Source organism: Osmia lignaria, chromosome 15 (assembly GCF_051020975.1).
Source record: "Osmia lignaria lignaria isolate PbOS001 chromosome 15, iyOsmLign1, whole genome shotgun sequence".
In the NCBI taxonomy this organism is placed as follows: domain Eukaryota; kingdom Metazoa; phylum Arthropoda; class Insecta; order Hymenoptera; family Megachilidae; genus Osmia; species Osmia lignaria.
The window spans coordinates 3,023,328-3,037,162 of NC_135046.1; the positions used below are offsets into that span (position 1 = coordinate 3,023,328).

Consider the following 13,835-nt stretch of genomic DNA (forward strand, 5'->3'; position numbering starts at 1 on the left):
GTACGTGCTACCTCTATTTCCTTCCTCAACTATTCTTTGATATAAAAGTTTCAAAAAGTTTGGAATTCCAAAATTTAAAATTTCTTTAATCTAAAATTCTAAATTTCCAAAATGTTAAGATAGTAAAATTTTTAAATCCAAAAATTTCAAAATTCTACGATTTTAACGAACAATTCCAAGTAGAAGATTTTTCCAAAATAGACGAAAGAATATCTTAATGGTCCTAGACAATAGTGTAGCTGTAATGGGTCTGAGAGCAGCCTTAAACTAGAAAGTGGTCAATTTGAAAGGGGGCCTTAAAAGTTGCCTAATGCATCAGTCTGCGTGGCCAGCTACGTTGCAGTCGACTGGCTGCATCGGTCGCTTCTATCTAGCCGTGTTTCTCTCGTTCAATCTCTCTTCCATTGCTTGAGAGAAAGAGAAAGAGAGCGAGAATTGAGAGAACGAGAGGTGGCTCTGACCGGTCATTCACTCGGGCTGGCCGCGTAAAAACTTGCCGCTACCTTCTATGCGCTCTCCTCGTGTGTACTTTATGCCGCCTCTACCTAACATCCATACACTGGGTGTACCAAAACAATGTAATAGGAAAAAGGTATCAATCGATTGGTAAGTCATTCATCAGTGAATGATGCCTGAATCATAGTACGGGATGATCATTCATAGTGAGTGGGTGGTAAATGAAATTGGAGATGGTAGTGATGATATGAATATTGGATTGGATCCTGGGTAATAGGTATAGTATGTATTAGAAGCCAGATACTAGCACCTAGGCAATAATTATAGTAGGCACCTAGGATCTTGATGACAATTGTAGTGGATACTAGGATCTAGGCAATAACTGTACTAGATATTAGGACCTCGATAACAACTATAATAGATACTAGGGCACTATATAACAAGTATAATAGATTCTAAGGCGCAGACAATAAGGACCTAGATAATAGCTATAATAGATCCTCGAACTTAGATATTAACTGCAATAGATCCTAGGACCTAGGCAATAATTATAATAGATACTAGGTACTTATAGTGACTAGGATCTGAGTAATAACCATACTGAATACTAAGACCTAGACAATAATTATAGTAGACAATAGGACCTAGACAATACTTGTAGTAAATCCTAAAATCTAAATAATAACTAATAAACACAAGGACCAAGATAAAACTATAATAGATACTAGGATAATGGAGTTACTACAAAATTTCGTAGAAACACGAAATGTAAATTTGAATTAAAAGCTAGTTTCTAGTGTTTTGATAAACGTGCCTGGAGGAATGTTCAGAATCGCTTCTGTATTTAAAGCAATGCAACAGGACTTGGCCGACCCCATTACCCAACTTCTAAATTGGTAAATAGTTTAGGTCACAGTTGTGACTCCTTCATAAACGCAATCTGCACGTTTACACTGTGTATCCAACACACTAGCGATTAGAGTAGATTCGTGCATATTTATTGGAACATCTAGGGAATCACAAAAAATATTGACACCTATCAATTTTAAATAATTAATAAAAATATTCTAATTGTTCCTATCGTTACAAGTATATCTATGTCAAATTATTATCAATTTTAATATAATCGTAATTAATAAAAAAATTATTATTTCTTATTGTTAGAAAGATACCCCAACTTAGTAATGCATTTTCCCTCTTAATCAGTGAAAAGATTATTGTTAAACATTCATGAGATATCAACTTTAGTAATGAAGACACTTTTTAAAAGAGCAGTAATTTGTTCAGATGGTAACGATAAGTTGGTTTTATTAAAGTGACCTGAATACCTTTCGTAAAGTTCTGATAAAGTTTTCCTCGAACGGATCCGATAGACTTGAAAATATTCGATCGTCGTTAATTAAGCAGAAGTAAGCTGGCTTAATTGCTCTGAGCTCGCTTTTATTTTTTATTGTGCTTCGTAATTAACATCTAATCCAGACGTAGCCACCTGTGGCTCTGTAGGGCTCACTTACTCAAAATAAACTTTTTGGAAGACACTGAGAGAAAATATTCTTTGTGCTCAAATAAAAATTTTTAAGTTCCAAAATTCGAGGATTTCAAAATTTCTAAATTTCTAAATTCCCAACTTCTAAAACTCTCAAATTCTCAAATTCAAAAGTTATAAAAAATCCTTGTAAGTTTTTATTTTAATTTTTCTTTTTTGCTCTGTTTTGTTCGTCTTTCATCGGGAGCCGGTTTCCGTTCAACTGGTCTTCTATCTCGAAGGAAGCTCCATAGAAAATATCTTGAGTGATGATACTCTTCAGAGGACAGTGAACTTGAAATGCAAAAGTAATCCCTTTTAACAGCAGCAAGTTTTCCTGAACCAAGGGAATTGGTTATCAGTTCCTTTTTCTTTATTTACAATGCTGCCGTCCCGTAATGCAGAAAGTGCTTTGAACAATAAAAGAAACTGAACATTTTTCGTGGCTTGATTTCGCTATCTTTTCCTTCTCGTTTATTGCTTGTCAACGATTGAAATTGCCGGACAAAGTGGTTTTCATGAAATTTCCATATTTACTGTTCACTGATCTTTTTGAAAATATTGGATATTTCAGAATAAAATATTCCTGAAAATTGTTGCATCAGAGATGGCGAAAGTAATTACAGAATAAATTGGAATATTTTTGAGAATAATTGATGGAAAACAAGTGATTGATTTGCAATAATTTCTAGTGGCGAACACGAATTAATTGATACTTTGGTGTTTTACAACAATTTTGCAATGACAAGTAGTTATTGAATTATTTGAACGAGTATAATATTGTACAATGAAATTTTAACCCAGAGGCCATTTTGAATATTTTCTTGGATATTACATTGAATTTTCGAAAATGATAATACAAGTATTAAACATGCGTGTTTACGCCACATTTCTCATAATGAGCTCTCAACAGGGAGGTACGTTATTAAAATTAAATAGCTCTTTGGATTGAACAATGGCAACAATTTTCAAGTATTTCAATCGAATGACGTCATTTCATATGTATTATTTTATTCGAGTGTACTTACTGTTATTGACAGAACTACATATTCCCGTTATGTTTGAAATCAAACAGAGATTTGGGTAAATGAAACTCGGACACAATTTCATGAGTGAAAAGTATTTTGAAACAGGACTTATGGTATATCAAATTAAAACGTGAAATGTGTTGAAAATTTCGATACAAGTGCGCCTTTATGATTCTTTATATTAGCAAAATTATGAATTGAAATAGAAGACCGTTAGATTGTTCATATACCAATTATCAAAATTTGAAAGTTGAAAGTTCTGACAAGTATTCATAACAGAAAACTATCTCAAAATTTTCTCTCGCCTACCATGTAAATGCAACTTTAATATTCTTAACATTAACAAAGTTATTAATTAAAAAGGGACACCGCTAGATTGTTGGCATACCAGATGTCTAAAATCAACAACGTAGAAACTCTAATTTAATTTCATGACGTAAAAGTAATTGAAAATACCACTTATGGCACATCAAATTGAAGCTAAAAGTGTGCTCTAAATCACTGTATAAACGCGCCATTATTATCTTTAGTAATTGCAATTTTATAAGGAAAAGAAACAACAGGATATCCACGGAGAAGCAAGAATTTTGTTCTACTGTTGGAATTAAAATGAAATAGGAATTGTTTACCGCACCTGCGGCGACTGAAACTTGCTGACTAACTTCTCATTTCCCTCCCATGGCCTTCCACGATGCCTGGTTCTTTTTATTTTCAAGAAAACTGGCTCATCCAGCAAAGTGACTTCCGGCTCTTGCCCACTCGACTTTTCCCCGGTTGGTCTTCTGCTTTCAGGAAAAATCGTTCCTTTTCTCATCTACGATAAAACGCGTACACGCTCGCGTCGCGGTTTAAACGGAAACAAAAAACATCGCTTCAGCCAACCTCGATCTACTTAATATTTTACAGAGACGAAAAATTTTTAAACTGTGGAGGAAAAGAAATTCACCGGTACGAATGTCGTGAAAATTTGATTTTTCGGTGACGAGACGCGATGTAAATTTTGGATAAAATAAAAAAGGATTAATTTCTTTGAAAGAAAGGCTCTTTAATCGTTAAAATCGTCGAGAACAATTCATTCCAAGCTTGCTAATCAAGATTTCATAGAGAAACTTTTCAAGGAACTGTCGGGATTATACCAGGAACTTTCGAAGCTACTTTTCGAATTTAATAACCGACCAAGAACCGTTCTTTAATGCTTTTTAATATCCTGTTTCGAATGCGTGTAGTCCATTGGAAAAATGCAAACTGTCTCATTCGTGAAAGTACGAGTACGGTCGAGGAAAAGTTCACCGGAAACTTGAAACATCTAGCAAGTCGTTCTCGACGAAATTACAGCGGAACCAACATCCGGACCAACTCTACGATCAATAGAGAGAGGGAGAAAGAGAGAGAGAGAGAAAAAAAAGAAGGAAATATATGGAGGAGAGTTTCGGTTAAATTGAACTTTGACGAAGGATTCGTCCGTGACAATGAATTGTTCGATGGTAGCAAACGATTGCGTGGATATCGGTTCTATCACTCGTGCTTCATCCGGTATCGGACAATTTCCGGGGACGAAGGAAAAGCGGTGACTTTTTACCCTATGCCACGTTTCCGGTGATTCCTTTCCTCTGAACGGCCGCGAGAAAGTGTTAAGTAATTAAGGACTGCAAGGTGGAATATTTGAATGGTAGAATAATCCAAGATTGAATATTCCAAGGTGGGATATTCGAAGTTTGAATATTTTAAAGTAGAACAGCTGAAAATTTAAATATTCTAAAGTAGAATAATCCAAAATCTGAATAATTTCCAAGTAGAATATCCAAAAATAGAACAGCCGAAAATAAAATCCTCTAAACTAAAATCTTTCATCCCCCATCCCTACTGTTAGAAATGCCCCATACAAGCAATCCTTTTTAAACCGTCCATTACCACACAAAACCATCCAAGAATGGTAGAAAACAAATCGTAGTACTCTAGCGTGGACATGTTCATTGTTCGTCTAGCCATAAGTCCGACAGTCGATGCCAGTACCACATGTCTGCTCTATGTGTGTACGTATGTGGGTGCCTTTAGAAAAGAGCGGACATTCGATTCGTCTGGTTGGCTGGTCCCTGACAGATCGTGCTTTAGGAAAATACAATCCTTGGTCAGAATTGAAGATGTCCAGCGGATAGGTAGCCAGATACCTTAGATAGATATGACTTCCTCGACCTGGAACCTTCATCGTTTCTGTCCTGGACGTGTCCTGCTATCTTTCTTGCGCCTGCCAGTGCATAATGGCGGGGGTTTTTGAGGTAAAGGGAAAGGGATCTGGAGAAAGATTACGCTCCGTCGACTTTGCTCGTTGTAGCTGATTGCGGTTCGACCTAACGGAAGCTCGATTCGAGTTAATACCGTCGCGATAACGTCACGATCGTCGGACGGAAACGACCCTTCCTCTTCGATTCTATTACTCCACCTAACCCGACGTTTGTTCCCCGCTCTTTCGGTTTATTTTCCAAGTTTCAAATAGCAAAACATTTCTCGTGAATTAAAAAATTTTCAAGTGAAAAATGAAAAATTCATTTCGCGATTTTTTACATTCAGCGACGGTTCCTTTCCAACGTTTGCGAAAATTAAAGGAAGTAGAGTGGATTTGAAATAATTCGCGTAAGAGCTATATTATTTTTTCATTTAACATAACCGCTGGAATTCGTTTCCTCGCTTTTAAGTAAAACAAAGAAAATTCGTTTTAATCTGACATAAAGCAGAGTTTGCGGTACACCGGTACAACTTTTTACATTCACTCGGGGAAATTGCCGTGCATTTTTATGGCGGTCTGATATTCATACGGTGCAAAGAATAATTAGAGATTCACCTGGTACATGTGACTTTATCGCGTCGGGTAAAGGTATCAAATTCTTTACGGGGATACCTCTGTTGCGTAACTTGAAAACTCGATTAAAATGTTCTTTTGTTTTTTTGAAATACAATTTAGTTTTAGATGTATGTTACAAGAATTTTACTGTGCTTCGTGATTTATTGCGCGTGGCAATCAGCCATTTCTTATTAAAAATATTCAGGGATCATTTGTATAGTTATTTTTGTTAAAATTTAAAATTTCATTTCATTTATCATCAGTGGTATTTTGTAATACTTTTCTGTTATGAATTCTCATTAGACTTTACACTTTGTAAGTTTTTACATTCGACATGTGTCAATTTTATAATTCTTTTTCTTTTAATTATTATTTCTCTCACAGTAAAAATATCCACGGTGTATATATACCATAATTTTCAGCACACTTTAAGCTTTAATTTGACTTGCTATAAGTACCATTTAATTGTACTTTTATGCCATGAAATGCTGCTTGAATGAACGTAAAGACTGTTGACTTAGAAATTCCTGTGGTATCTTTGAACATTCAATATTTAAAATTTCTTCTATCAGAAGATTATTCGTGGCTCGTCTTGAGGAGTATAATTTTATACAAGTCCCAGCCATGTACCACGAACCGATCAATACGATCTGATGAATAATTTTATAATACTTCCAGGAGAAAGATGGGCTCGTACCTATATGTGTCGTAGAGTTTCCTTCGTAGAATGACAATTGATCGGCGAACTGTGTGCCAGGTTATACGTAAGGGATACCTAGAATTTCCAAAGAGAACAGATGACACAAGCTCTAATCTGATCCGTTAAAAGATTTCAAAAGAAAAAATCTTCTAATAATTTAGGACACAATATCATTAATTAAAGGAACTTCTTAATAAGCACGGGGCTAATTAAATCTTGCTTTCCACGGTGAAAAAGTATTTCTCGTTGGTCAAAAGTTGCGTAACATACAGCAAGGCGTTAACGTTGCTCGCCAGAGGGGAAAATTAGAAAACTTCCTTGAGTAATAAACTCGCGATACAGGGAACAAGATTCGTTAAAAGCTGATCATCCGGAAATAAGAGTCTGCAATTTTTCAAACTATAAGGAAAAAAAAAGGAAGCAAATCACGAAAAGTTACAAGTGTCCTAATAGTCATGGAGAAGGAGCGTATTCACCCTCTGTCTCTAAGCCTTTCTCGCAGGCGGTACAATTAGCGCGCGCCATTAGTCAGCAGCCTTGTGCCTCGCTAAAGGCGCCTCTGCGTCTATCGGAAGGGTAGATAATACACCCTCCGTGGGGAGAAAGGGTTGAAAGAACTGTTCGAGCAAACGTTGTTGGATGTGGGTTTTCGACTCTCAGAGATGTACTCGCGTTTGTCGCTCTTTTCAGCCCCCTTTGTAAAAGAACATTAACGTCGATTTTTAACGTGTTTGTCTGAAGATTTAAGTTCCATGCATTAGGGGGATGAAAGAGTTTCCATGGGGGTGCGATGATGGACCTTTAACAGGGTTGTGCGAGTATCCGGAAATTCGAATACTAATTTTTCACGATTATTTTTTAAATAATAATAAGTGGAGTAGGGAGGAGTGCTGATAAATAGATTAATTTTGACCCCAACCCGTCTCTCGTACGCCGGAAATAGGTGGACGGCACGCGACTGATACGCGGCTACCGTCGCGACGCCCTTCTGGTTCGAGTGACTTATTTCCGGGAACAACCGGACAAGATATACGTGCATGTAATTATATAGGCCGATAAATTAAAATAGAAACGTGCGTGCAAATGATTGGCAGTTATCAGAAGGTCGAGTATCATTGCAATGATAAAAGAATGTGAAAGTAAACAGTGAGTTTATATAAGAGAATGATAATTCCCTAGGAGCAGTTTAACAATTCTTTTTCTTAGGAAACTGGATTATTAACGCTTCGCGGGCGGTAAAGGTGACTGGGTAAGGACCTGGAAAATTAGAGACGGAGAAAGTTGATTCTATGACGGTTTCATGACATAAAAGTATTGCGGAATAGCACCTGCAGTATATCAAATTAAAGCTTAAAGTATAAGGAAAATTACTGCATAAACGTTTTTTGGATGTCTTTTATTCGAGTCAAGTAATAATTAAAAGAAGAGGACTATCAAATTCTTAGATTCCAAATTTCTAAATTGGAAAGGTGAAAAGTCTAATGTAAGTTCATGACAGAAAAGTATTACCAAATACCATTTACGACACTTCAAATTAAAGCTTAAAAGTTCCTTAAAAGAATCATATAAATACCCCTTGAACATTCTTATTACAAGACGAGGAGTTGTGGATCGCAACGAACACTGTTACTGTACTTCATCAAATACCCAGTTTCGGCATATATGTAAAAGTTCAAAGTTATTTTCATGACAGAAAAGTATTTCAATATGGCGTCTGTAGTACATTAAATTAAAGCTTAAGATTTGCTGAAAATTTCTATAGAAACGCTCCGAAGCTCCTAGTGTGTCTTCGTTTGTTAGAAGGCGTCGACCGCACCGGTGTTAGTGAACGCGCACAAAGACAAAGAATACGTTGCGACGCCGGGTCGTCTGTGCCCGTATCTCGCGTGTTGCCAAGAGTTGCATTGCGAAGTAACGAGTCTGAAGTGGAGGAGCACTCGGACCGTCACTTCAAAGTGCACTCGAAACGGGCTAAAACATTTGAAACGTTGTTGCCTGTGCTATTTACGCCAGCTTCGTTGCGTGTTTACCTTAAACAACCGTATCCTCTTCGTCCTATCCTATTTAGTATTTAAACAAGAAAAATGAATCTCGCACACACCGTTGGAAAGTTTGTTGCTGAGAAAGAAAATTTCTTCATTCTGATTACTTGCAACGAAAGATTATTTGATGGAATAGGTATTTCTGGATGGGAACCGGGAACGGTGTATTTCACGTTTTCCCGGTGAATTTATTTTCGTTGCAGAGAGGTGTATCGACCGATGGAAAATTGAAAAATGCAGATCGCTTTCCATGAACCTCGTGACGAGGAAGCCAATGCGGCGAACCGCGGGTATCTTTGTTCATTTCAGTTACGGTGTTTTGCATTGCGAATACGTAATGGTTTCAGCGAACGTTATCACGTAACGGTGCAAAGGAAAATGTAATTTTTTTCCAAAGAAATACTCGAGAATTTGTAAACGTACGTGCTTGATTAAGTGGTAATTCGTGTATCACGCGAACGTGACCCAGTATTAAACGCTTATGGTTTAATCCACTTGTTCACCGGCGAAATTGAAAGGATCCGTGCTTGTTTATATACCGCGGAAAAATATTTACCAAGGATACTCTCCACGAAGATCAACCGTGAACGGAGTAATTAAAAATTTAATTTTCCGTCTCCTAGATGGACGTTTGGTTTGAATGGTACGCTACGTGGATTCGTTAATCGCGAGAGAGCCCGGGCGTGATTAAAACCGTGACAAATGTGAATTAACGTCGTGGCTGAAATCCTTTTACTATGGTCTTCGAGTACCTTTAGTGACGTTTTCATGGTGGGCAGTGCTTAGAATGTTCAATTGGATGGAAGATTTGAATTAGTTTTATTGGAGTTGCGGTTGGAATATTAATGAAGGGTTATTATAGGCGTGGTTAAGAGAAATTAAGCTTTAATTTTAGGTATAATAATTAGTATTTTGAAATATTTCTATGTCATCAATCTTTACTAGAATTTTTACTTTTCAACATACAAGAATATCTAATGGTCTTCTTCTATAATTTCTAACTTAGCTATTACTTTGAATATTCAACGGGCGCTTATACTGTAATTTCGAGGAAATTTTAAGCTTTAATTTAACCTATGACAAGCATCGTTCTGTCATGAAATTCAGTTCTCCCAAGAACCCATCCCTCTTTCCCGCAATCATCGAAAAAAGTCGAAGCGGAAGTGTTCCTTCTGGCGGGTAGAAATCCAAACAGAAGGGCTAACTTTTTCGATAGCCGGAGGATCGTTACCCTTTCAAATGCGAAAGCGTATCGTGTGATCCTCTCGCGAGTTTCCTCGTCAAAGTAAAGTCTGAATGTATGCGATGTCCTAGAAAAAAAGTTTCGCCGTTCCATGGCAGGGATTAGAGTAATGTCCCGGGCCGAATTTATACGGCGACGACTAAAATCTGCCTGCGAGAGGCTCGAAACTGTGAAATCGTATTACCCGATGAATATGCAGCACGATTTTGCGGTCGAAAGTTTCTCGGGACCGCTTGTAACTCTACGCTATGGTAAACGGCGACAGAAACGGCCACCGAGATCTCCAGACATGTTCTAATTAGAGCAAAAACCATCGCCACATGGTTTCTAAATCACACTTCAAAATTTATGCTAGTTTGCTGCTGCGAAAATTCTGAATACGATCGAACCTCCGTATTCGCAGTGTCAGATTTAAAAAAAAAAAAGTCGCTAATTGAAATCGCGTTTAACTCGTATCGCAGATTTGTAGAACCGCGGAAACGGGAGTCGAGTGTGGAATTATGGAATCTTTTTATGAGATATTAAAAGTTCTCATAGTGGTATAGTTGTAGGCTGAAAGGGTTGTTCAAGGATTTCTTCTCGACATGCAGCTGCAGTTCCTGTCGCAGCCCCTCCACCCTCTACTCCTCCTTTCTCCTTGTTTCTTTCCACGTTCGCCTCGAGCGATTGTTAGTTCGTGCAAGGAAATCCAGAATTTCCAGTCAGGGTGAGCGACGTTTGATTTTTGAACCACCGCAAGTATACTGGGTGTTGCGAAATATCGTGCAATCCGATGAAAATTTCGCGATTAAAATTCCGAATTGATTTTGCATATCTCGCTGAACGAATCTCGTGGCTGATTCGAGATTCTTTGTAAAATAATTTCCACCGTTATGAGATTAAAACTTGTGATTGGTAATTTTAAAACGATGTTAAATATTCATGAATTACGTTTAGTTTTTATATTTCAAACGTTCGTTTCATAGAATATTTCTTGGTGGGTTTGCGGAAGATTATTTGATGCGCCTGAAGGTAAAGAATGACATGACATGGAAGTAATCTCATTTCGGAAAATAATGAGAACATGCGCATGCAGATCGAAAATTAGCGTGCCTCTCGTATGCAGAATCACATCAATATCTTTTTTAAATAAGCTCAAGCGTATCACGTTCTGGATATCTATTTATTTTTAACAAGTTTGTCCTTCGAGGTAAAAGAGATTCATAGATAGAAGTTTGAATAAATAATATATTAGTAAAAAGAAATTTAAAAAATTGTAAGAGTGTAGTATTTTTTGTTTAAAATTATTTTTCATATTTAAACCATGTTTTGCCTTGAAAATATTGTAAAATATTGATAAAAAATAAAATATAAATTATAAATTAATACAATACAAAATAGTAAACCATAAAATATTATTTAAATAAATATATTTAACGATAGATTTTATCTTTGCAAATGTTAGTTGAAACATTATATATGAAAACAAATCCAGAGTCTACGAATAGTAATGTATGTTTACGTTTCGTAGCGTTCGAAATCAAAACATTGACGGGCCGGCCGTCGAGATTTCAGTAGGCTTTGCTTGTATTAGTCTCTCGTGAACCTTCATACCGCGCAGACCTATAACGTAATTTGATCATTTATTTAAATCAATTAATAATTTATATGGCTTTGTATGACCACAGTAAATTTGTAAATTATAAATTTATAATCCAAATCAAGTGATATTCGCGCCATATGACGCGCTTATATTCAAATCAGAAACTAAATAAAGGAAGTATACATAAATATTGTTTGTATAATATTTTATAATTTAATTTATTAATATCTTTATCATTGTTAGCACTTTTTTCTTTGTTTTATGAAGTATTGTATATTTTTATAATTTCTTATTTGACTGCTTACCTTCCCGCCACGATTTTTCAATATGGCGTCTGGCTCTTGACACAGTGAGATCGGTGGATGCTAATTCCGCTATTAAATATATAAAATTGGCTACAAAGTGTATCCAAATTGTTAATTTTAGTTTCATTATACACATATTAACCCGTAGCATCGTAAACAGTATTAATTTTAACCGATAACTGAGTGTTTTGTCTAAAAACCCGTCGGACGCCGAACGGTGTCATGAGAATTTGGAAACATAACCAAAGTAAATGTCACTCTTTTTAACACATGTAATTTCGTTTCGAATTCACGAGTGTCCCACGTTGGCGTCGCAGTGTTATTGGAAATTAGATTTCAAAGTAACTATTGTTTCATCTTGTTTGTTACAGAGGTTGCAGTGGTCCAGCAGCAGGGCGCATCGTGAACTTTGTTATCTGAAAGGACGTAGCGAGGACCAGTGTCAGAATTACGTACGAGTATTTGGCAGACAAGGACCTGATCGATTTCTTGTTTGTGGAACGAACGCGTACAAGCCACAATGCAGGCAGTTCACCATCAAGGTAAGTGCTTTATATTTCTTTTTTAACCGTTGGCAACATCAAGGTCGTTCGATAAGTAGCTCTTTGTTTCCGACCTACCCGCTTATATTCGACCACCATAGATGCTTTTTCATGCTAATAAATTGGGGGAATAAAGTTGAACGTTTATCTCCTTTGATACAATTTCATTTTGTTTAACCCTTAACTGACGTAGTGGCTCTTTTGTCAAGAAAATATTCTGAAACCAATAAAATTTCACTGAATTTATTCAACAATTACGTCAAATTGTATTTCAAGGAAAAATAAATTATTAGGGTCTAATATATTCTATGTTAATAGTAATGGATTTAAATTAGGACTTAAGGTATTTAGTATAGATAGAATTTATCTACTATTACAAATATGTGTTTTATGATATAAAATGAAAGTTTAAATAATATTTGAAATATTATATGAAGTTTAGACCCAAGTTGAGTTATTTACAAGTATTTATTTCATAATGTAGAATGTAGAATATTTTTGTATCATAATTTATTAAAGGAAACAAGTTAAATAACTAAATTGCAATTATAGAAATTTTATTCAGATTATGGCGATTAAATACTAATATTCATTTATAATAAGATTGTAAATTCATACATGCTATATGGTGCTCGAATATTTAATTAATATTCCATGTATATTTCATTTAACATTTAATCTAATTTATGTGAATATTCTCACCTTTACTCGTAAAAAGCGTACTTAATGATACATATATTTAACAAAATCGAACAATAGTTTTATTTATTCGGTAAGTAATCTCTATAGGAAGGCTAAACGCGTTTCTACAAAGCAGCAACGAGTTGGAAGGTAAATAACGTTAGAAATATAGAATTCGCGGGTAATTTATTGGTCCATGATAAATATTGACCCAACAAATAAAATAACGTAATTATAGTAATAAGCGAGAACGATACGGGAAACGTTTTATCGTCAAATAGAACGAAAATAAAATCGTGAATTAAATTTCAAGGAACAGTCATTGAAATTCATATCGTTCAAATAAAATTTTGCCGCTATTAATTTTATTTAATAATTGTATTTATAAAATTGAGAAAAAGTTCACAGCACATTTTAGAAATTTGATATTTTTCAATTTATCAAATTTTATTTTGAATAGAAATAAATCATAGATCATCGGCGTAGAGTATGTAAATACATTTGTCGATTATATACAATAGCGATTGTTTTTGTTTTGAAAAAAGGGTAGATTCTGTCGTGTTGTTGACTGGAGAAAATATGAGCAATAGAAGGCAAAGCTTTTACGGGATCTTTTACGAGGTTCAAGTACATCAGAGCCGAAGTTCCTGCAAGTTTTTACTTTATCACAGAGAACTCCTAATACCGTATAATAACTCGTAAAACACTGTTAATACTGTCTATCTATATTGCCTCTTTCCTACAAACTATTATTTTCTATACTTAATTAAGAAATTTTATAGAATATAATATTCATTTTATGTTTTATAATATATTTATGGAGAGCAGTTTGGTAAATTCAGAAAAATATTTGCTTTCATTTATTTTCACTTTTGTTTTATTTACTTTTGTG

The 13,835-nt window shown here is 35.4% G+C and overlaps 1 protein-coding gene across 3 annotated transcripts in view; it reads left to right on the forward strand.

Moving 5' to 3' along the window:
- LOC117600046 (semaphorin-1A) overlaps positions 1-13,835 on the forward strand; it is a 126,493-nt gene that overhangs the window by 60,635 nt on the left and 52,023 nt on the right. For all 3 annotated transcript variants that reach the window (XM_076692640.1, XM_034314980.2, XM_034314981.2), the window contains exon 5: positions 12,092-12,262. In XM_076692640.1, the coding sequence (XP_076548755.1) occupies positions 12,092-12,262 (171 nt within the window). The remainder of the gene's footprint in view (positions 1-12,091; positions 12,263-13,835) is intronic.